At 39.4% G+C, this 25,384-nt stretch overlaps 1 protein-coding gene across 6 annotated transcripts in view; it reads left to right on the top strand.

Moving 5' to 3' along the window:
* LOC114480285 (vascular cell adhesion protein 1-like) overlaps nucleotides 1–24,989 on the top strand; it is a 51,275-nt gene extending 26,286 nt beyond the window's left edge. For 2 of the 6 annotated variants that reach the window (XM_028474285.1, XM_028474284.1), the window contains exons 3-5: nucleotides 7,030–7,365; nucleotides 13,916–14,029; nucleotides 14,410–14,501. In XM_028474285.1, coding sequence (XP_028330086.1) covers nucleotides 7,030–7,365; nucleotides 13,916–14,029; nucleotides 14,410–14,462 — 503 coding nt within the window. In that variant the 3' untranslated portion in view covers nucleotides 14,463–14,501. Of the gene's footprint in view, nucleotides 1–7,029; nucleotides 7,366–13,915; nucleotides 14,030–14,409; nucleotides 14,502–20,498; nucleotides 20,652–20,867; nucleotides 20,979–22,618; nucleotides 23,433–24,374; nucleotides 24,497–24,569 lie in introns of those variants that run through there. The other 4 variants (XR_003676081.1, XM_028474287.1, XM_028474286.1 and 1 more) reach the window with 4 other exon arrangements.
* The last annotated feature ends 395 nt before the right edge of the window (nucleotides 24,990–25,384 follow it).

Raw genomic sequence — 25,384 nt, 5'->3', positions numbered from 1 at the left:
TCCAGAACTTGACAGGGATGGTCGGAGAATGAATGAGCAGGTGCAGAGGAGGACGAGGAGAAAGAAAAAAGAGACAATTATTTTTTTTTGTGGTGCAGATTTGCTTTTAAACAGACCATTTGTGATATGAACCTTATTCAAGCTTTGCCCAGAACCCGCCAAAGCAAAAGTGAAACCTACAGGTCCGACAGACATTAGGTATTTATAATTTATATCCGTGCCCAATCTGAAACCGGCAATTAAAACCTATTTTTTCCTCACACAAATGACATATTTACGTTTGTTTAAGTGGTAAACCTGCTGTTACTAATAAACTGTTAATGTCAACATCAGATCAGCGCACTGGGAAACATTAACACGTCAAACACAGGTGGGCAGTGCGCCAGAGAGAGCAGTAGATCTATTTACATAATCCACGTATGAAATATAAGGATAATCCATGTTCTTGTGCAGAAAAAGGATTGATTTAACAGTGGATGTTTGTGTTAATTTGTTCCCTCTCTGCTCGGAGGACAGTGCACTGACAGCTGAAGCGCAAGTCTTTTTTTTTTTTTGCAGCCCTAGCACGCACTCGTACAGAGCTGTTGCTGGACATACAATCATGTTTAGGCATTAAATAAATTGATATGTAATCCATATCACCTATATAAGTGCATTGCGTTTTGTTTTTACGGTATTGAAACTGATACCATTGCTGGTCGACCACAACGGCATCGACCAGTTAGTCGACTAAACAACCAAAGTTGGCTGCCCTACTATGCAGATGATACACAGCTTTATCTGTCAATGCAATCAGACAAAACTCATCAGTTATTAAAACTCCAGGCTTATCCTGGATGAGCCGTAACTTTCTTTAAGAGCAATTAACAGAGCAAATAGTGTCTCTGGATGGCATTATTCTGTCACCCAGCACCACAGTAAAAAACCTAGGTGTTATCTTTGATACTGACTTATCTTTTAACTCTCATATTACACAAATCACAAGGACAGCCTTCTTCCACCTCCGTAATGTTTCTAAAATCAGGAATATCTTGGTCCAGAGTGATGCTGAAAAACTAATCCATGCATTTGTTTCATGTAGATGAAATTATTGTAACTCTCTACTGTCAGGATGACCTAGTAACTCACTAAAAAGTCTCCAATTAATTCAGAATGCTGCAGCTAGAACACTAACAGGTGCTAACAGGAGAGAGCATATTTCTCCAGTATTGGCTTCCCTTCATTCTTCATTCAATCCTCCTGTTAGCAAACAAAGCTCTACATGATCAAGCTCCTGTATATCTTAAAGACCAGCCTATCATCCAGGCAGAACACTCTGCTCTCAATCTGCTGGTCTTCTGGAAGTTCCTAAAGTGTCGAGAAGTAGAACAGGAAGAAGAGCTTTCAGCTACCAGGCTCCTCGCCTTTGGAACCAGCTCCCAGTCTTGGTACGGGAGGCTGCTACTCTCTCCACCTTTAAAAGTAAACTCAAAATCTTCTTATTTGCTAAAGCGTATACTCTATAATAGCAATAACCTAAAACGAACTTGGTCTCGTTGTTTTGGTCACAATCACTGACCATTACACGTAAATGGACAACACCTCAGACCATTACGAGAGATCGACACATTCAAAACCTACTTATTTACGAAAGCGTATAACGTATAATTGGAATAATTAAAGCAGACAAGTATCCCCTCTGTAGTGATTGCTGAGATCACTACATGCACCTAGTACAAGACGAAACCTTGTCTGTCGTGGCAGTATTTCACGGTGTTACGGCAGAATTTACGGTTGACCTCATTTGAGACATGATTCATTGCTCTGGTTGAATAATGGAATCCAGGAGAAGCATTGATGGTTTTATAAAAAAGGTTTATTCTAAGGCTAAGTAAAAAGGTACAAGATGGAACAAAGTGAAACAAAATTAGCGTCCGTCCAAGTGGACGCCCGAAGGAAGTGCCGCGCCCCGCTCCAACAGTTTCAAAGCTTAAGCTTTTTATACAGATAAGAAAAGGTCCCAACAGTGAGAGACAAAAGGGAGGGAGTCAGATGCCCATAGTGGCAATGTTGGAGGATGATGAAGATGTTATGAGAAGGTTTGGCTCCAGTCTTTATCTGTCTTGATAAGTGTGTACGTCAGTGTGTGTCTGCATGTGAGCCTTGGCAGAGACTGTGCTGCACTGAGAATAATACGATCTGTACTGTTTAATCATGATTCAGCTGTTCAAAAGTGTAAAGATTAATGGAGTCGTCATGTATTAAAACATGACAAATTGTACACATGAACATACATTTGAGGATATGATGATGAATATAAAATTTGCCATAACATTCCCCACTTTTGGTCGCCTCAACGACCAAATCAAGAAACAAAATTATTATATTCCACCTTTGCTGTCTGTCAGGGTTAACCATTAGCATCGTTATTGTCATACATTGGATATATTCTTCTTTTGTGAGGCACAGATATATCAAGAAAAATGTGGAAATAAACTTCTTCATCATTATTATTAATGGCATGAATCATCAAAAATCATCCTTTATTGCATCTAGATAAGCAAAAATCATCATTTGCATCAAGGACGTCACTCGTCTTCATCGGCTGAGTTCAGTGGTAACTGGGGTAACCAATAGCATCATGAGTGAAGAACCTTGAGTATTTTCCTCAATCGTAGCAGAAGGGTTTATGACTGTATTCCTGCAGCTAGGTGTGAGGTTGTTGTCCCTCAACCTAGCTATGAGCATTTGGTGTGGCTTATAAACAAAGCTAGGCCCTTGTTCTAGAGAGTTTTCTTGTGTGTGTGTGTCTCAGTGGCCTTGTCGGTTCCCCCTTCATTGTTCGGTCAGCCTTCGTCTCAGCATCAGCTGGTGTCGGCAATCATCTTGGATCCATGTTGCCTGCTCCGCGACCTTCACTGCCGTGTGGGTCGTTCGTTTCCGGTCGGCGTTGTAGATGATTGGTTGTTGTCTGAGGAAGGGTAGTCTCCACACACACCTGGCAACCTCTCTTGGGATCGGAAGGTACCTGAACAGAAGAGGGGGAAAAACACCGAAACAGAACTCTTGGGATTGGCTGGTACCTGAACACATGCGCGATCCCACTACTGAGGCTTTAGCTGGTACCTGGTACCTGGTAGGCTTTAGCTGGTACCTGGACAGAAAAAAAAGGGGGTGGGGGGGAAAAACACTCACCCAAAATAAAATAAAATAAAATAAAATAAAAAATAAAATAAAATAAAATAAAATAAAATAAAATAAAATAAAAAATAAAATAAAATAAAAGTTTAGGGGTGTTAGGTTTAGTTAACTAACTAAATGAATAGTTAGTATGGCAGAGACAGGTCAGAGGTCAGGATCTGAGAGCTTTTCAGATCCTAAAAGGTGCTGCTGCACAATCACACAATGGTTAGGTGTGGGTTAGTGAGCTTTTAGCCATGCTAGCTCTGTAGCCCATTCGCACGCGAGTGGGAAAATATGAGGCTGAAAGAAAAGCAGGAAGTATTAATTCGATTTTCTTTTCCTGGAGTAAGAAGAAGCACAGCTGGAGTTGCAGTGATTATCTGTGGTACATCTACTTACCTGGTGAGGTCTGTCTGCGTGTGAGAGAATAAATGAAAACAAAATAATCTAGTGCACAGTCAGAAGATAGAGGGGTTAGTATTGTGCGAAGGAGAAGCTTGTTGGCTATTTGCTAGTTGTCCCCCTCCATGCCAAAGTTCAAGGCTAAAGTGATTTAGCTCTGTGCGTGCGCGTGCCTGTGCGTGCGCGTGCGCACTACCACCAAAGGCTGTGGTGGACTTCTTGTGGCTTGGTATCCTTGTGGCTTTTGAAACAGTGTCTTTTTGGTGAAGATTTCCAGCAGACGTGTGACCAGTCTGCAGTTGCTGCCCATCATTCAGGCAGTAGTCGTGGCGTTTAACTCGCAACTCATTGGTGGGGGGAGTGTCCACTCCGACGCCCACAGGTTCTCAGTCTTTGATGATGGGGCAGGATGTGTTAATCCAGCATTGGCATGCGGCCCATTCATAGACGATGAAGAGTTGACTTGGGACTGAGCGAGTTATTTCAGCATTGCTTTGCTGAATGGGAGTTGAGTCCTTGAGTCCTGAAAGGTCACACACCTTTGATTGTCCATTTCCTTCTGATGCTTGGTCCTTTGAATGATGTTGACATTCCATTAGCGTAAGAGTTGAAGGTGATTTCATTCTTTCATTGAAGATGTCGTTTCTTCAGGGGGCAACCACAAAGCCAACAGAAACTAACAATTTAAATAATAAAAATGATAATGATGGTAACAGTAATATTAAAATAAAATAAAATGAAATACTGTATTCATCTGTGTGTGTGTGTGTGTGTTGCCCATCAAACATGAAATCAAAATAAAATTTAAAATAAAAATAAAAATAGTGTCTGTGTGTAATGGCACTATTCTATCGGCAGGGGAGAAGTGAGAAATCACAATGTTGTGTCACAAGTGTGTAGTGCACTAAACTGGCCAGTGAGGGGCGCCACCTCTCTCTTGGGATGGGTGTGGCGTGTGCGTGCGCCCGTGCGCGTGCCTGTGTGTGTGCTCTCTCTCTCTCCCTTTCTCTCTCTGTACGTGTGTGTGGGTGTGTGCGTGTGTGTGTGTGTGTGTGTGTTCACACGTCAAAAAAAAAGAAAAACACAGCAGCGACGTGTGTGTGTGTTTGGCTCTCTGTATTTCTCTCCCTTTCTCAAAAGCTGACACTCGTCAAATGAAAGCATTAAAGCCAAGCCAAAGGGAGAAATCTGATTCCACGTTTAAACAAAATAAAAACAAAGATAAAAAAAAGTAAAACTCGCCTGAAAGCATGATCTGAGTTCACATCATACCAAGATTGTATATGCGTATGCATATATTATTTGTTTATTGGGTTGTTCATCTGTTTGATTCACAGAAACACAATTTAGGTTAGATTCGGGGTTTTAATCTATTTTGCTTTCGGTACAGAGGTGAACTCAGATCATGACACCGCTGGGATGTTTTGGAAACTTTGGTTGCCCGTCTATCTATGGTCAGGACCTCACAGGCTGTGGGAGTCCGAACAAAACCAAAGTAAATAATGACCAGCCGTATTTTATGCCTAAACAAAATATCCGAGCCCGAAGAAAACCAGAGAGAACCTACAGCATTAAAAAGCATAGAACCTCAACCATTTGAGCCCTTCTCATAGCTATTCACTGCGTCAAAACACAGAACAGCTGAGGATCAAAATCAAAGCTCAAAGCTGAAAATCAATACAATGCTTGACTGGTTCCAAAAAAAATTAACACAGAGCGAATATATATATATGTAAATGAAAATTTACATATATATATATATTTATAAAGGCAGCTTTACCTTAGTCCGAATTGGTGTTTGAGGTTCAACCGATGGTTCGTGCTCCAGTCTCTGTCCGAGGGGTGGACAGAAGATGGTCCTGTTCGTGATCGCCAATTGTTACGGCAGAATTTACGGTTGACCTCATTTGAGACATGATTCATTGCTCTGGTTGAATAATGGAATCCAGGAGAAGCATTGATGGTTTTATAAAAAAGGTTTATTCTAAGGCTAAGTAAAAAGGTACAAGATGGAACAAAGTGAAACAAAATTAGCGTCCGTCCAAGTGGACGCCCGAAGGAAGTGCCGCGCCCCGCTCCAACAGTTTCAAAGCTTAAGCTTTTTATACAGATAAGAATAGGTCCCAACAGTGAGAGACAAAAGGGAGGGAGTCAGATGCCCATAGTGGCAATGTTGGAGGATGATGAAGATGTTATGAGAAGGTTTGGCTCCAGTCTTTATCTGTCTTGATAAGTGTGTACGTCAGTGTGTGTCTGCATGTGAGCCTTGGCAGAGACTGTGCTGCACTGAGAATAATACGATCTGTACTGTTTAATCATGATTCAGCTGTTCAAAAGTGTAAAGATTAATGGAGTCGTCATGTATTAAAACATGACAAATTGTACACATGAACATACATTTGAGGATATGATGATGAATATAAAATTTGCCATGACAACGGCATGGTGGGTGGCCGCATGACGATTAATATTAATATTATTCTAACCACTAGGAACAAGTATATCATAGTGTATAATTTTTCTTGCAGTCTGTGCCTTCTCCTTGCCCTCCGCTTTCTGTTCTTGCTGTTGGAGCTGGTGGTTCCCGATCGATGGTTCGTGGCTCAACTAGTCTGGAACACTTGGATGGACTATCCTTCTACCCTATTCTGTTTGTCCCTCTCTTCACTAACCCCAACCAGTCAAAGCAGATGGCTGCCACCTCTGAACCTGGTTCCGCTGGAGATTTATAAAAAAGAGGGAGTTTTTTTCTTCCCACTGTCGCTAAATGCTTGTTGGGTTCTTTTTCCTTACTATGGACTTTATATCTTGTTAAGAGCACTGAGATTACTTTGTTGTAATTTGTGCTATATAAATAAAGTTGAATTGAATTGATCTGGATCCTCTTCAAAATTAAATGGGAATCTCTAATGGCGTAAGGTCCATCATAATTTAAAATTGTTTCAAAATCAGTTAACTGGTTTTGACGTGATCCTTATGAGTTTCTAAAAATAAAACATTTGCTTGCGATTTTCTTTTTAGAGAACACAATGTCCATTTGACCTTTAAAATGTTTGTGTTTTGATATGTCTCTATGTTCCAGGTTTCTCTTTTTCCAATTTAAAATGATCTCTATATATCGCTTATTTGTCCATAGCATGACTGGCGTTTGTCCTGGTTCTGCAAAAACTGCCCTGTCCTAAACAGGAATTCATTCATTCTGCAATTCAAAACTCCTGCTGTTTTTGTGGGATTTTATGTTATTTTCATTACTAACCAGGTACCAACATGGTCATAGACACTTGGATGTGATTGCTCCTTTTTATTTTTCATCTGTGTAAGATGCATGTGTATTAAACCACTGTAAAGCATTTTAAATTAAGTACTTAACATTGATCTACATTATTTGTTCCACTGTTTGTTTTCCAAGGTGTTTTTGAGCATTCGATCTGAATTCTGTAATGACCGTCACTGTTTGTTTTCCAGGTGTTTCTTCAGGTGAACTTAATGTGATCCAGAGTCCAGATGTTTCTGTCATGGAGGGGAACCCAGTCAACCTCAACTGCTGCTTCACAGGCCCATTTGAAATAGTGAAGTTGGAATGGAAAAAAAATCAAACATTATTAAAGAAAGGCACTTTCCATTCCAATAGTGGGTGCTTGATTTTGGCTTTTCTAAAAATGAAACATGAGGATTCTGGGAGATACGTCTGCATAGCAAGGACTGAAATACCGTTATTAAATGTAGCTGAAGGGAATGGTACCACCATCAATGTCATGACCCGAGACAGTACGGACAACATGGACAACAGCACAAGAGAAGGTAGACACCATTGCAAATTTACTGTTACAATGCTTAATGTAATAATTAAGGAATTCCCTATTTTTCTTTGGAACAAATGACTGTCTTCTTAATGTTGCTGATAATATCAACCAAAACTGACAAACGCAGATTTCCGCTGCCCAGACTCATAGCTCATAGCACAGATCACATGATTTAATATTGATGTTGATATTGAAATTGCATTGGCCCATGGTTAATGCTTGAACTGTTTCGTGTTGTTCATATGCCAAAGCTTTCAACAAAGTCAATCTTATTGTGGGTATAAGATTATTTAACATTTCACATTGTTTGTAATGACACTAATAACATTTTTAAACTCAACAATTACCTAACAAACATACTTTGAGAGAGGAAATCTTGCTAAATATAATACAGGACGCTATCTGTGAGAAAGTGAAACTGTAGATAAACAGAAGACAAGATGGCAATATATAAGAAAAACAAAAATTAACTGAAGCTCATGATTGCTCATATTAATGTTTGCATGATCACCAGACAAGCCAATTACTGTACTAAAGTAGTTTTTTCTGGTATCTGTACTTGAGTATTTTTTGGTGACCTTTTACTTTTTCTCCTTGCTTTTTTCTTTTTTACAAATATCTGTACTTTTTACTCCTTACATTTTCAAAATGAGCTCGTTATTTTTAAGATCTTCGTCACAACTTGAAAAGACGCAAACGAACAACCGTGAAGCTGGAGGAGCCCAAAAAGGGCCTGGAGAACATGATTCTCTTTTGAGGCTAAATGAAAAATGTTGGTAGTTTAAGCCTTTTTTCTGTTAGGTTCCTTTCTTTTATGGTTAACATTTTCAAGTTTTTAAAAATGTTAAACACAAAGCTGCTCTGGTGTTATTTGAGTATTTGCATTTTATTCTTGAAACATTTTATCTGCAAATTTTATTTATTACGAGTGCTAAATTATCCAGGTGTTCAAAGCTAACAGATTTAACTTGATACCATGTACCAGTTTTCTACAAGTTCTTTAGAAAATACCATTTTTTTTTAATTTTTTTATTTTTCAGTTTAAAAAACCTGTCTTATTGAATGACCTTTGTTTTACTTTTTACTTTTTTTTACTTAAGTACATTTAGTTGCATGTATTTTTTTTTTTTTAATTACCTTTACTCACGTATGGGAGGAACTTTAATACTTTTACTTTTAACAGGGTCATTTTATATTAAAATATCTATACTTTTACTTGAGTACCAAAAACTAGTACTTTTGCCACCTCTGATGATCACGCATAAAACATTTTGCCCAGATGTCTATTCCTTCAGAGGCAAATGCGCTAAAGAGATTGTTTGTGTTATTTTACGTGTTTGACGGATGCAAACCTTGTTGCACCCAGTTTGTAGATCCACTGCAACATGTGTTTGCCCAGGCTGTCAAGTTAGTGCATGCACGTCCGAATAGTTGCTCATCTCCTTTCCTATCCACTTTTCCTTAACCCCGTAGATGACGTCACTGGGTTACAGAAAGGTGTGAAAAAAAATGTCACATTGAGAATGGTTGCTACCACTCAGAAATCAACAATAATCCAAAAGAAGGATGATTTTATGAAATTGTTACATTAATGCAAGACATAGGCCTCCTTAACGTTGTAGCCAAAGAAATATACAAGTGCACAAACCATTCCTAAGAGAAAGAAATGTGTTGACAAAAATTGTTCCAGCGAGATTCCTTTTGTATGTTAAGTTGAGGTTTTGTTTATTCAGGAATGTTTTTATCTCTTGACATGTTTTAACTGTCAACTGCCAGTCTTTGTCAGAATTTCGATCAGCAGAACTCCTCTGATGAAATCTGGCAGTTGACAGTTGAAACATGTCAAGAGATAAAAAATTCCTGAAAAACCTTGTCTGAATAAACAAAACCTCAACTAAACATGTTGAACAAAACGAGTCACTTATGTAACTAAGGTTCTATGAATCCTGGATGACCGCCAGAGGTGGTGCTTAAAGCACTGGATGTTCCATCTCGCGCATGCGCAGGTCGAGTAATATCAACAAAGTCACCTGTGACCCCTGGATGACCCGGAGAGTCTATATCTACCTGTGTCATCAGGTCAAAATCTTCTCGCGAGGACACAAGGATCCTAAGTGACAAGATGCTCTGGCGGTCATCCAGGATTCATAGAACTGTAGTTACATACGTAACTCTCGTTTTATTTCATCCTTAGAAAGTGCGATCCCCCTTCTACAGCCTCCATGGCAGACGAAAAGGCAGTCTGTCGTTCGTAGGCTAGCTGTCGCCTTCATGTAAGCCTTAAGCGCCTGCACAGGGCACAACAGTGTTGATGACTCGCCATTCCCCCCCAGAGGAGCCTGGAGGACTGAAGGCAGCCAACTCGATAGGCTGGTTCACATGATGAGGGGGCAACCGTATGGGCAAAAATGAAGGATTTGGCCTGAGACTCACCCCAGAGCCATCAGCCTTCCAGCGAAGTCATGCCTGGCTCACTGACGGGGCATGCAACTCCCCCACACGTTTCGACGTTGCCACAGCAAGAAGAAAGGCCGTCTTGAGAGACAGCCACTTCAAATCAGTGTGTCCCAGCGGCTCAAAGGGCAGCTGGGAAAGGGACTGAAGGACAACTTGCAAGGCCCATGGCGGCAACCCATAGACCCGACGTGGTCTGAGTCTCTGAGTCCCTTTCAAAAGCTGCTTGACCAGATAATGTGATCTCACTGTCTGGCCATACACCTTTGTATGATTGGCCGAGATAGCAGCCACATACACCCTGAGGGTGGAAGTAGTCCTGCAGGAAATGCAGTATTCCCACCACTGAACATGTTCCCGGCACCTCGTTGTGAGTGTGACACCACTCCACAAATCACCTCCACCTGTTAGCATAAAGAGCCCTGGTGGATGGTGCTCGACAGTTGAAAATTGTGTGGGCAACCGCCCTATCGCAGGATGTTAAAAGTGGGTCCCTGACTATAGGGGCCACAAGAACAGCCTCAGACGACCTGGACTCGGGTGCCATATGCGGCCATTGATCTGAGACAGGAGGTCTTTCCTCTCTGGAAGACGCCACGGTGTCCACCGCAGGAGTTTGAGCATGGTCTTCCTGGCCAGCATGGGGCAACCAGAAGCAGGTGTAGACCACCCTGCTGGGCCCTGTGAAGTGTTGCTGGTATGAAGGGGAGTGGAGGAAAATTCATAAACTAGGCTGTCTGGCCAGGTATGCGCCAGGGCGTCCCCCCCGAGGGGGCTGGTCTCTTCTCTCAGAGAGAACCAGAGAGGGCAGTGAGTCGTCGCCTCTGAGGCAAAGAGGTCCACTGCTGCTCTGCCAAACGTGGCCCGTATCACAGCCACCACCTCTGGGTGAAGTTTCCACTCCCCGGATGGAGGCTTCTGACGGGAGAGGAGATCCGCGACAGTGTTCCGGAGACCAGGAACATGCATTGCCCGGAGGCGTAAGAAACTCTGCTGGCCTGTAACGGTGACAGAGCAGCTGCCATACAGTGGGTAAATATTCGAGGGGCCAGGGATTGCCCAAATGGCAGAACCCTGAACTGATAAACCTTGTCCATGAACATGAAACGAAGGAAGTCTGTGATGAGGGGCAATAGGAACATGAAAGTAAGCATCTTTCAGATCCACCGTCACCAACCAGTCTCCTGCTGAGACAGTCCAAAGGACATCTGCTACACGCAGCATATGGAAGGGGAGAACTTTGAGAAACCGGTTCAACCCCCTCAAGTCCAGGATCGGGCGAAATCTGCCCTCTTTTTTGGGCACAAGAAAATAAGTAGATTAAAACCCGCTGAGGCAAGCCTCCGGTTCCACTGGCTCGATGGCACCCTTCCCCAGAAGGGTGACTACTTCGTGACGTAGCACAAGGGATTTTATGGGATCTCTGACCGCTGAATGTAGGGGGCTGGCGTCGGAACTGTAATGTGTAATCTCTGGATAGCGTGGACACTACCCAAGGGTCTTTGGTCTGCTCTTCCCAGCAGAGGAGCTGCTCTTGGGAAAAAAGTCCGACAACCGGCCCCTGAGGTTCAGGTTCCGTCCCCCTTGCCCCTTGGGGCTCTGGGGGGGGAGGCGACTTGGTGCAAAACCCCTTGGCCCCTGAGCAGATGGACGTGTGGCTGCACGGCGTTGCAGATTTCCTGGCACTGTGACGTGCAGGCCCCTGGGCTGCCCAGACGGACGAGCAGTCGGCCGTAGGTATGGGCGATCTGCACCCATACCTGCCAAATGCTCCTGCCTAGGAGGGGCAGGGGGAGCCTGGCGCAAACTGCTGCCTCGGTTGGCCAACCTGCACACTACGCTCCAAGGCCTGCAATGCCGCTGGGCCAAAGGTCCGGCCCGGCACAACCGGAAGAGAATGAATGTTCTGCGACATGGCTCGGATAGAGGGGACTGTGCGATCCAGACCTGGCGACGAGCCAGCGTTATCGTCGACATTAGCCTGCCTAGCTCCCTGTTCATGAATGCGAACATCTGCAATGAGGCATTGCTGAGGGACTGAGCCGTTCGGGTAGGGACCGGGGCTTCATCCAACCCAAGGCGTGCCAAGGCCGTGCGCATTGCCGGCTGCACAGTGCCATGGCTGGACACTGAACCTAGAGAAGAGGTCCTACTAGAACCCTCTGAAAATACATGAGAAGCCTGTGAGGCAAGCTCCCAATGCCCATCCCCGTCAGCGTCATCAAACAGGGTACATGATGCTGCCGTGGACAGCGCATCCTCCTCCTGAAGGTGGGATGGACCTGCAACAGGGTTAGCCGCGAAGGTTGGCGCACCAGGCTCTGTCTGTAGGTTGAGCAAGATGGCCTTAATCTGAGCAAACTCGGTGGTGAGAGCATCCACCTTATCAGCCAGAGCATCAACCTTCCTCGTCTTTTGAGGAGGATCACCAGACGCCGGTGGCTCTACCTGAAGAGGGCAGGTCTATTGTGCCCTCAGCCTCGGCCAACCTGGAAAGTCGCAGTGCATGAGGCATAAAACTGCAGTTCATGCACGAATTACCGGACACCCCCTCTCTTATGTGGTCAATGCCCAGGCAAGCAGGACACTGATCATGACCGTCCTCTGCCTGAAGGGGGACCATGCAGGAGACACACAAATGGCAGTCCATTCTTCTCCAATTCTTCCTAATATTATTATTATTCATTTTTATTGATAATATTATTATATAAATAACAATTACACAAATTATTATTATATGAATAACAACTATACAAATTATATGAATAATAATTATTATAATTATAGTAATTATGTACAAATCATAATTAAATTAATAATAGTTATATTGATAACCGCCGAACTGCAGCGGCTTCAATGAAGGAACTTAACTCAGTGATCTAACTGTGCTCCCAGTGAATCTAACTGGAGCAACACCACAAAACGCAGCGTGTACACTGCGCGGCGATGCCACACTCAAAACACCGGCCGCCGCTCAGCAGCAACGTGCCGGGAGGTCCGCTAACAGAGCAGCATACAACACAGCAGATTCACCGTAGCCATTTAATCACTGAAAAGAGACAGCGGCGTAGCCGCGTAGCTACCGAGTCTGAACCAGCACACAATCACAAGGCGAAACACCGCCGATGACATCAAAGTGTTCGGTACTCACCACCTCAGGCAGCCCCTGGTTAACTGGTCACTAAGTCCCGGCCCCACTTAAGGAAAAACAGCGAGTCGCAGCTTCTAGCAGACGAGAACACTCGAGGCGCCAATCTTACGGTTCCGAAGCAACAAGCGACAAGCTGTGAACATTAACAACCGACCTGCTATCGTTTTCCGCAATCGTGAGAAGATAGAAGGAACAAATCACCTGATGACACCGGTAGATATAGACTCTCCGGGTCATCCAGGGGTCACAGGTGACTTTGGTCATATAATTACTCAACCTGCCTCTGGCAGTCAGTAAGGATGAAATAGAGTAATGTGGCTAAAAATGTCTCTGATCCTTTTTTCTTGAACAAAAGAGTGCTTTGTTTTCAGTCATTGCGAGTTTCCATGAACACTCGAATGAGCGGGTCCCTTTAAATGTTTTCACTGCAAGAAGTTGTGGGGCAGCATTATCTGGTCTCCTTTGGTAAAAGATGCAACAGTGTTTCCTTGGCTAAATTAGGTTATAAAGGAAACACTGAGCCTCCTTTCCATAGCTTTTAGAGAATTGGAACGCTCTTATCATGGCTGCCACTTAAACACTTCCGGCGGTTGAGGAAATGTGGATAGGAAAGGAGGTAGGAGGGACTATTCGGGCGCACCCCAAGTTTTTATTTGTGCAAACCTTGAGTAAATCAGGCCCTGACTCGAGATTCACACCTTTACCTTCTGATATCTATCATCATGTAAAGAAACAATGTTAAATAGGGTTTGAACTTCAACACGCCGTTAGTTAAGTGAGGTTCTCTAGTGCTTGTCAAAATAAATGCTAGACTGGTATAACAGATAGTTAAAAGAAGAAGTTGGGTTTGAGCTGCATGGAATAATTTAAATAATAATCTAAATAATAATAATGATAAATGTATTTCATTTTATTAATTTAAACTTTTTTCCCCTCTTTTCAGAAGAAACTCCAGTCATAGTTGCCTACGTGCTTCGGAGTCTAGTCATCCTTATCCTTATTACAGCCTTTATCTACTGTTACTATTCAACAACCAAAGCTCAGCGGCAGAAACAAGGTAAGGTTTGAATTAATATAAAGCAGAATTGACTTCCAGAACAATAGATATTTATATTTTGGACGCCTTCAATTCAGTTAGGAGTGTCTCTGATTCACATTCATTGAAATTCCATGGTAAAGGTTACTCATGGTAAAGGTTATAGTTTTCTGTTCATGCAGAGGGGAATCCCAGGTGTTGGTCCATTTAAATAATTGATATTTTCATATTTAAATAGGGACGTGAACAGGCTTGGAGTATTAAATTCGATGCTGATTTTGATTTTGTACGAGCAGGTTCCGACATGTAGATATTTTTAAGTGTTTGTTTTTTTTGGATTGAAACATTTTCAGTGTGTACACCCTTTCTCATTAAGAAAGCTGACATATGTTGTGTTTTAGGTACTCGAGAAAATGAAACCACCACAGAGAAACAAACTGAAGATGAACTGTAAGAAGAAATAAAGCAGAGAAAATGGAAGAAAACACATGACATTTGAATGTATTTTATATTGTAAATTTTTCAGATACAGGCTGGATTTTTAGTCATTCTTATTTGTGCAAAGGTATTAAAAGTTAAAAACTGTTAGATTAATTAAAATCAGGTAAGTTCTGGAAATTCCAGCTTCTAAAAGCAATATGTCCTGTTAGATAGTCAATTCAATTACTAGTTCAATAGCAACTAACATGCATCACCCTAAAAAATACCATTTAATTGGTGAAACCAATTAAAAAAAAAAGATTCCACCACACCTCACTTTTAACACAAGCAAAATTACAAAATGTTATTAAATACACTGTATTTGTCCAATTGTGAATAAAATGTTTTTAAAAATCAAATTTTGAATCTAAATCAATGCATTTTGTAATTGTTTGACTCAAATTTATTAGAGAAGTGGTATGCTAAGCTGTTCATACAAATGTCATACTCAAAAGGAATCGCCATAAGGATACCATACTGATGTGGCTCATGTAAGTAGTCCTGATATCAATATATTGATGTTAAAACTTTTAATTTGAAACTCCGTCATTGATAAACAATGTAACAGGTTGATTTGATCAGATCATTGATCAGATTATTGCAGTGTGACTGAGTCACAGTTAAAATCTCTTTCCATCATCATTGCTGTAAAGCGTGACTGAGTTAGATGCTGGAGATATGAGGAAATAATGCGACAGCAGAGCCTCCTGCTTTAATACAGAGGGATGTTTGCAGTGAAACAGAACTATAGGCGTCATGCGCATAAGTCAGAAAAGCTACGCAGCGGTGCTGTTTTTGGCTGCGCACTATTCTCCCCCTGTACTTAAGTCAGTCGCTGCATGCCTTCATCCCAGTTACGCACGGTGGGTGGAGCATCCCTGAAAAGTCCCTTTCCTCTTCCGCACTTCTAAACCTGGAATAAGTGCAGCGCCCCGAAGGGGTGAAACATTATATTGCACTAGAAATATGGACTTAGTTACATTTGAAGCCACATGGACTCGTGCGTCATGCAGCAGCAGCTGTGATCACTCAGCTGCTGCTGCCGCGATTGATTAAAACTGACAGACACAGACTTCTGTCCACGTTGGTCACAGTGATTCAACTATTTTCATACTATGTCCAACATAAAGTCACAGTTTGATCCACTACAGAGTGAAACAAGCTGTCATATGCGGATGAGAATGGACCAGAAACTGTTCCCACACATATTTTAATGAGGCTCAGCTCAGGTCTCTTTAAACTATTTATATTTAAAACTGCGTATTATGGAAACCAATAGTTCTGTTTCACTGCAAACATCCCTCTGTATTAAAGCAGGACGCTCTGAGGCCACGTTATTTCCTCATTTCTCCAGCGCATCTAACTCAGTCACGCTTTACAGCGATGATGGTGATGATGATGATGAATCGCTGATCAAGGAGAGAGATTTTAACTGTGACTCAGTCACACTACAATAATCTGATTAAATCAACCTGTTCCATTGTTTATCAATGAAGGAGTTTCAAATTAAAAGTAAACTTTATCATTTTCACGGAGTTCAATGACATTTACAAGCGTTGGGAAAACTCCATGTTCCGTGATTTCTAGACAGCTCCAAAAAAATGACATCACCGCCTCCTTTCCTTCAGCCCGCCTTCATTCACACATACGCGCTTTTTGGCTCCTTAAGCTCGGTGGACGTGTCAGCAGCCTGGACCGGAGAGTACGCGTAGAAGAGAAGCACGTAACTGCAGGCGCGCAAAAAAGTGCTTAAGTACAGATGGGAGAATAGACCCCTAAATGTTGAATTTAAATCTAAATGTTACATTTAATTATACATGTTAAATCTAAATGTTAAACGTAAATTTTAAAGTGGTGGTTTTTTCACTTAACACCAAACTGGCAATGCTACTCCCTATAAAGCAGGTAATAATAATAATGCATCAATTTTATATAGCACAATGACAGATACCATTGGGGTGACTGCCATCCCACTGTGGCACCTGGAATTCTCAATGGTCTCCCATCCACCTAACCAGACCCAGACCTGCTTAGCTTCCGAGATCTAAAAGGTAAGCATCAAGACAGAGCCACTGGTCACAATGGAGCCCTGATTTACACATGGTAAGATGATGTTTGTGCACCAAAGTGTTATTTCATAACCTAAAATAGTCCACTGATAGATGCTCATAAAGGTTTTGGAGACGTTTTTAATTGAATAAATGAGGATAGAGGCGGGAGCTCAGTGTAAAGACACTGAGTCACTGTATTGTTGACAACAAATTGCAACAAGACAAGTTCACCAATGGCACAAGTGCACTTAATGAAATGTTTTTTTGTTGTTCACTTTGATAAATTATTTTTAAACGTATTTTATCCCCAAAGAATAGCTTATTTTTTAATTCAAGTTCATTTTCTAAGGATCAGTCTCATTTGGCTGAGTAATTATGAAAATATTTATGATCAGTCTTTATCTTCTTGCATTTAACCAGGTTTATAAGGTGGTTGAGATCAGATAAACCACTGCCATGTTTATCACTTACGTGCAGGTGAGGTGTTTGATGACTCTTCTGTAGAATGACGGAAATATCCTTCAAATAATAAACACATTTTAATACAACTCAAAAGTCCAAAACATAGTAAAAAAAAAAGTAACTAACAAATGGTCTATTATGAAAATACAGGAAAGCCACAAGATCAATTTGCGCCATTGTTTTCAATCCCTGAAAACAGCAGAATTGTCACTTCGTCAGTGTTTTAGGGGTCACACTGGCATCAAAAGTGTATGATGATAGGTAGAGGGTGGCTAAATATAGAGTATTTACTGAACAATTTGAGCCGATTTTTTTTGTTTATTTTTACCCTTTTTCTGCAATTACACCAAACCTGCCAATTTTCATCACCTTTTTTTGCCATATTTTTGCTCCTTTTAATGCATTTTTGCTACATTACTCCCATTTCTGCCACTTCTTTATTAAATTTCAATACTTTATCTGAAGATTTTTTTCCACTTTCAAGACATTTTCAGCACTTATAAACCGTTTCCACCACTTTTCCACCAAATGTCACATATGTTGACTTATTGTCACTTTTCACCATATTTCATGCTTAATTTTCCAAATGTAACCACTTTCACCCTTTGTCATGTTCATTATCTAAATTAGATGTTTCAATATTGATACTTTAAACCATTATTATTTATTTATTTATTTTTTTTTTTTTACTGCTTTCTGTCCATTTTTGGCCACTCTAATTGGCAACTTTTAATAAATTTCTGTGGTTTTTAAAATCTAATTCTCCCACCTTTTCAACATTTTTGGTCACTTTCAACCTATTTTTATTTGTGATTGAAACAAGGATTTACATCTTTAAGATGACTACATGCTATGGCCCAAATAATACTAAACTTCCTGGAAAACAGTGGATATTATTCAGATAAATAAATAAATGTGGTTATCACAGATTCATGAATCAATGGACCATTTTGCTGACTTTATGAATGGGCCCCAAAAATCTCTCCCCTTTATTTCTCCTTATAGATGACCATGTTTCCACATGACTGTTCTTCAATGTTCATGTCTGTGTTCAACCACCTACAGGTGCAGTGGGGGTCCCCGGTCTCTGGAACTTTTATTTTCGTGGTCGTGGGCTGTAAAGGTTGAGAACAACTGGTCTATCATGTAATTGTAGAATACCTACAAAACAGCCACAGCGAGCATCACATGCTCTCTATTATAGTTCATAAAGTCAACTGAAAATAGATGAGTAATCAATCCTTTTATTTCAGTTAAATTACATTTTCAAACACAACATAAATCAAATTCTGTTTTGTCCCTAAGATATATCACAATGATTTCTTCGGTTGGGTCACACATTTTGATCGTAGCTTTGTCTTCTGCAGCAGATCACCATCACTTCCTCTCTGTGGTGGAAAAAGAGCAGCATCTGCTGTGGTTTTACCTCTGCAAAGACGTGTGTATCACGAAGGATGGTTCTCATGCTGTTTGTTCTGTGTGGGAGCGCTATCGTGGTGGTGGCAGTGGGTGGGAACCTGAGCTATGGGTTTATATGAGCAACAATGCTCTGTGATGCACCAGAGAGGAAAGATGCAGTTTTTGCTGAGCAGCCTGCTACTAGCCTGTCACTGCACCATCTCATCCTGGAGTGAGTATAGAAACATTGCAGATTAATGCTAGAAAATTATTTTATGAAGTGACGAGCACAATGGATGAAATTCACTCATTGGCTAGTATAGCTGTTGATGTTGAACAATGCAGAAAATGAACTTACTCAAATTACGTTTTCTTTAACAAGAATTAATGCAAAACTCCAGTTATTTTAGTAGGATTCTACGGGACGCAGATTGGAAAGTTGCACATGCTAACATTTAGCAACAAACCACCCATTTTTTTTTTTTTACGTTACTTTTGACCAGATTTGCAGCATATCTGTATTTACTGTTCTCATCAAAAAATAATGTCAATATTATATCTAAATGTTAGATATTGAATCTAAATGTTAACTCTACATCTAAATGTTAAATATTAAATCTAAATGTTAAATCCAAATGTCACGGGTGGAACTAAATATTTAGCTAATATGCAAAGTACTAAAATAAAAGCTTTTTTTGATTTAGATTAGAACATTTAACATTTAAATTTAAACATTTAACCTTTACATTTAACATTTAACATTTAGATTTAACATGTATCATTAAATGTAAGATTTACATTTAACATTTAGATTTAACATGTATGTTTAAATGTAACATTTACATTTAACATTTAGATTTAATATTCAAATTTAAACATTTAAGATTTACATTTAACATTTAGCATTTATATTTATCATTTATATTTTAATGTAACATTTAGATTTAACATTTAAATTTAACATTGACATATTTTTTAAAACATTGTTTGTTGCTAAATGTTGTGAAAAGTTGTTTTTTTTTGTAACAATATTTTTATTGAATTTTTCAAATGTAGAAGACAAAACAAAAAAGACAGTGTATTAACCCACAGGTCCTTGCAGGACAGGGACATTCAATGAAACAAAAATATTAAAACCCTACATTAGGTTTTCCCCTTTACACACATAATAATAATGCATTGTATTTTATAAAGCACTTTATCATAGACACTCAAAGTGCTTTACAGAATCAAGGCATTATTCTTTCACTACACACTTAGTGGTGGTAAGCTAGTATTGTAGCCACAGCTCTGTACCATCCAGAGGCAGCACTTATTCTACTCCATGTTCATTCAACAGATGAGATAGATTTTAGTTTTTAATATAATGGATAAATCGACCCCAAACAGGAACATAATTCCCTAAACCACATTGCAATACCTGGCCTACTCGTACTTTTCCGTGTTAAAGCTGTTGTCCTCTTTGCTTGTAAAAAACATATGTTTAAAAAGATTCTTTCATGACATTTTGTATCATGTACAACCGTGTAAAGGCCAAGTAGAAAGAGTTTGGGATCTAGCTCTAATCTGATTGAAAGGATGTCCTGCACATTTAAACTAACCTCTTCCCAAAACTCCCCCGCTTTTGGGCACTGCCGTGAAAGATGGTGCCCTTATCTACACCACACCTATTGCAAGTGTCCAGAAAAAATTAACAAATTTAATATGAATATTCCGGAGTCACATCCACCCTGAAAAGTTGCTGTTTTTTTTAACAAGCACAACTTTAAAATCAGCGCTCCATAAAGTCAACATTATTTTCATTATTCAAACACGAGCAATTGTCATTATTATTGTTCATCACTGGACAATACATGTACTTTAAACCAATCGTTACGCGTTTTGATAATTCGATCTGAATTCTGTAATGACCGTCACTGTTTGTTTTCCAGGTGTTTCTTCAGGTAAACTCACTGTGACCCAGAGTCCAGATGTTTCTGTCATGGAGGGAAACCCAGTCAACCTCAACTGCTGCTGCACAGGCAAATTTGAAAGAGTGAAGTTAGAATGGAAAAAAAATCAAACATTATTAAAGAAAGGCACTTTCTTTAATGATAGTGGGTGCTTGATTTTGGCTTTTCTAAAAATTAAACATGAGGATTCTGGGAGATACGTCTGCAAAGCAAGGGTTGAAATACCGTTATTAATTGTAGATGAAGGGAATGGTACCACCATCAATGTCACGGACAACATGGACGACGGCACTAGAGAAGGTAGACCACAATGTAAAAGTTATAATGCTTAAGTACCGTAGATTCTTTTTCATAATTTATGTTTGTTTTTTTTTTTGTTTTTTTTTGTTAATCAGGACTTTTACTTTCACTCTACAAAAATTAAAAGATAGAAATATCATTTTACTTGGTTTCTTTATTTCAATTAGATAAAATGAAATAAAGTGTGTTGTCTTTCTTCTTCTTTTTTTGCACTAGATTCTGACTCTCCCAGCACAACTAACCTCCCGTTGGTGGTTCCTCTGGCCTCGTTGGGTCCATTCATCCTCATCGCTCTCATCTGTTGGTGCCGTCAGCGGAGAAAACAAGGTACACATTTTTATGTACTGAACACACAATTTACACACATCTCTGTACCGGTACTTGGCTTTTTGGGGCAACCTAGAATTAAGCATGAATTTCAATTTTGCCATGCAAGAATAAGAACTATTAGTCATCACAGGGAAGACGTTTCCAAATATAATGCAATGGAAGAATAAAATAAACCCCCAAATAATCGCTTTTGTCTTTTTACAAAGAATAAGTTACGAAAACAACATTTAATAATTCATAAAATGTAAAATGAGAAGCTGCAAAACTAAGTTTCCCGATAGTTCTGGCCTTGTGATCTGAGAAAAACACTGTAAAATGACTGAAGTGTTAACTCCATTAGGCAGACAATTAGATCTTTTCAAATACTTTGCGATAACAATTAATTAGGCACAACCATAAAACAGGATTAAACAATAAAATAATGGGACAGTAAACATTAGATTAGCTGAAAACATAAAAAAAGGATATGATATATGAATTTATTGCTTGGATATTGTCTGTCTGACACACTTTATATATTATATATACATGTGGAAGTGCAAACTATGGCTTAAAAATGTATAAGTTACTTGTTTTCCCGCCTAAAATGTGCGGCCCACTTGAGAACAAACTGAACTAAAATGAGTTTGACGACCCTATTCCAGTCAAACAGCTTGGTGTTATAAATATGATATACTGTATATTGTATGCTTTCTTCACCTGATACGTTTGGCATAACTAGCTTGTAAACTAAGAGTGTTCTCTAGTTTCAACATTATTAACCCAAGTTTAGACTTTCATGTGGGGGAAAAAGTTGTATAATTCACTTACAATAGCAAAAATAAATCCTACAGATTAGTACCTCTAGGATCTACACTTGCGGACAATTTTCTAAAAAAAATTAAATTGTGATCGCGGGAATATTGTTGAACTACTTGTGAAGAATTAAAAGTTATCTTCCAAAATACTGGTGATTAATTATGACTGCAATTAACTTTAAGCAATATCCTTCAATGCGTCTGACACGCCTGAGCTGAGCTTAAAAATAAAAAAAGAAAAAAAGAAAATTCTAAAAGGATATTCAATGAGCTTGTCAAAAGGCTGTAACAAAGGAGGACAAAAAAATGATGTCTGTTGGTATTTTAGGACAAATGGTTTTAGGACAATAATTTAGTTTTTTAATAGCTTCAAACAGCATTATTTGATGTAAAATGTATATATCGTTTTGAGACTGTCAGAATGGTCAGAGTACCCATGATTCATTATCTTGATTCATTACCTTAATCAATCTGAGAGGGTCTGAGAATAGAGCCTTGTGGTACACCACGAAAACCTTGATCGGTATATTGAAACTTTAGCGAGGAGAGAATTTAGGATATATATCATTGGGATGAAATATTACTAATTTTGCACAATACCTTAATGATACAGTTCAGAAACACCCAAATAGGCCCATAATACAGGTCTTTATTATAGTCAGACATAATAGAAAACACAACAATGAAGCTTTAATTGTGCTAATCCTTTTCTCTCTCTCTCTCTCTCTCTCTCTCTCGCTCTCTCTCTCTTTCTGTGTGTGTGTGTGTGTGTGTGTGTGTGTGTGTGTGTGTGTGTGTGTGTGTGTGTGTGTGTGTGTACATGTTTTCATGACATTCGAGGATATTTTGATGATCACATCTACGCAAATCAAACCACTTGAATGAGGACAGTTTTGACGTCCTCATTCACCAATCGTTCTACACCTTTAAATCCTCCCACACCAAAATTCTTAAACGTCCTCATTCGTCACAAATGCAATGAAAAAAAAAAGAAGTGAGTTAGTCGTTTTTTGCTCATCTTTGATTGTGCAACCTAACAAACTTTAACAACTTTGGATGAAGTCACTGCAGGTGGCTGACCTTATGCCATGGAAGTTTCCTTTAAGCTTTGGAGGGGATCCGGATCAATGAACTGATTCTGGATGATTTTCACGAATGGAAAAAATCTTTATTTTGCATCATTAGCAAAAATTGAAAAATGTATATCTCGGTTAGTAAGTGACCAATCTTTATGAAATTTAATCATTTTTGTCGGGTTTGGGTTCCTCAATTATCTCACCAAGGTTATTCAGATTGTATCCGGATTGTGCCTTTAATTGTGATTTTATTATTATTTTTAAATAAATGGGGGTGCCATTGCCCATACATTTGGACCAGCCTTTAAAGCAGAGATGGGCAACTTCTGTCACAGCTGGCGCCACAAATATGTGATTGTCTGATCTAAAATGATGACCAATCCGAGCGTTAATACAGATAAGAAACAAAAGTTTTGTCTTTGTTTGCTTTATGTGTGGTTTTGTGAGTTTTTGGCAATTTTATGTGCTTTTAGAGTAATTTTCTGTATTTTTCTGTCAATTTGGAACTCATTATGTGTGTTTTGTTAATTGTGTCATCTTGTCGTCTTCTTGTATATTTTCTGTATTTCTGTATTTTTCATGGGTTTTTTTTTTTTTTTTGTGTATTTTTTTTGTTTTGTGTAGTAGGGTCATTTTGTTATTTTGAATGTGTTTGTTTTTGTTTTTTTTGTTTTCAGTCATTTTGTCTATTTCTGGAATCTTTTTGCATGTTTTTGGACTGATTTTGCGTATTGCGTTAAGCCTTATAATCCTTCAAAATTCTTAAATTACAATTTTCTGGGGGACTCTTTTGAGGGCCACATGCTATCAGATTGAGGACCATCCGTTGCCCAAGTGTGAAGGATCATGGTACCAGTGATCCAGATAACTGACAATATCTACCATTGGTGGAGTTTTGCGCTCTCTGACTGCTCTTTTCTAAACATGAAACATCGGTGTGTTACACCATGCTACTCTTGACCAAAATACCACCTCCACCGAAATCTGAACAGTTTAATGCACAGGTGTCAAACTCATGGCTCTGGGGCCAAATGCGGCCATTTGGAGCATCCAATCCGGCCCGCAGGAGAAAGTAAAAATTACAGAGATAACATGAATCATTGTGTAAATGAAATTCAAAAACTCCCAGTGCTTATATCACATGATTGCAGTTAAAATTCTTACAAAATTAATTTCCCTCAAACTTCATTAAATAGAAATTGGTCACAAAAAAAAGGAAATGTAAAGTGAAGATCCTGATAAATGTCACTTATTGCTTGGATATTGTTGGTTTCTTCCATATTTAGTATTTTATTTATACGTAGAAGTGCAAAGAAGGGCACAATAATGTTGAAATTACTCGTTTTCATGCATAAAATCTGTGGCCCCCTGAACTACAATGAGATTGACACCCCTGGTTTAATGTATCTGACGGAAAACATCACACAATCTGATTACCAGAGCCACACGCTGCAATCTGGAAACACTTAAAAACACATGTGTTTGTGTCTGTGTGCGTGTGTGTGTGGTTGTCGTTTCAGAACTAGCAGTTAGGGTGATCTATGAAGTCCCCCACATTGACTCAGAAGTGGACAAACACAGCACCGGCTCCTCCGAGAGTGGCACTAAATGGGTAAGACGTACACAGCTGATGTATGATCAGGTGATGACACACAGACGTTAGAAAATACTGACAGTTAGTCACGCACCACACACTGACTCTCTTTCTCTCACAGTGTCAGGTCCCGGTGTACGAGTCTTTTGATTACTTCGAGGGTGTGGAGACCGATTGCAGTAAATAACTGACTTGGATTTCTATGAAATGTAAATAATGTATATTCATTATTTGTACATATGCAAAGAGTAGTTTTTCTATGAACTTAATATACTCTTCTGAGGTTGTGCTTCCTCTACACTGATGACAAAAACAAGTGTATCAGAACACTGTTGGCTTGCAATTTCATAACCAGCATTGTGCTGGATGTGGGTTAGTATATAGCTATGTATAGCGTAGAGGATTATGATTGATTGAATGAGTGATAGCACACATTTTAAAGAATCTCATTTTGTAAATAAGTGGAATGAAACAGTATGTGGTGCCTCCTGAATAGATTTATTTATATAGTTATCTTTTACAGTCATTTCCCACCTGGTGTGGGACAAAGACTGACCCTTGTATATTTTCAGTTGATATTCTAATCAAGATAATTTTGTTTTGTTTTTTATGTCATTTAGTGTATTTTGTTGTTTGTCTCTTTTTATTATTCTGTATATTTTTTTTCCTATTTTGTGTGTTTTTGTACTCGCTTTTGTGTGTTGTTGTCTCTCATTGTGTGTTTTAGTGTGGTTTGATTATTTCCTAAGTCATTTTGAATGTTTTTCTGTTATTTCTGTGTACTTTAGTGTACATTTAGTGTGTCTTTGTTGTCGTTTTTTGTGTTGCTGGTAGTAGTATTTTCCTCTTTTAGTGTGTGTTTTTGGTGTCATTTTGAGTATTTTGTTGTTTTTTTCTGATTTTTTATTATTCAGTATATTTTTCTCTTAATTTTGT

This window comes from Gouania willdenowi, chromosome 18 (genome assembly GCF_900634775.1).
Source record: "Gouania willdenowi chromosome 18, fGouWil2.1, whole genome shotgun sequence".
Taxonomy (NCBI): domain Eukaryota; kingdom Metazoa; phylum Chordata; class Actinopteri; order Blenniiformes; family Gobiesocidae; genus Gouania; species Gouania willdenowi.
Note: the sequence above shows the minus strand (reverse complement) of the source record. Positions and strands in the feature narration are given on the sequence as shown.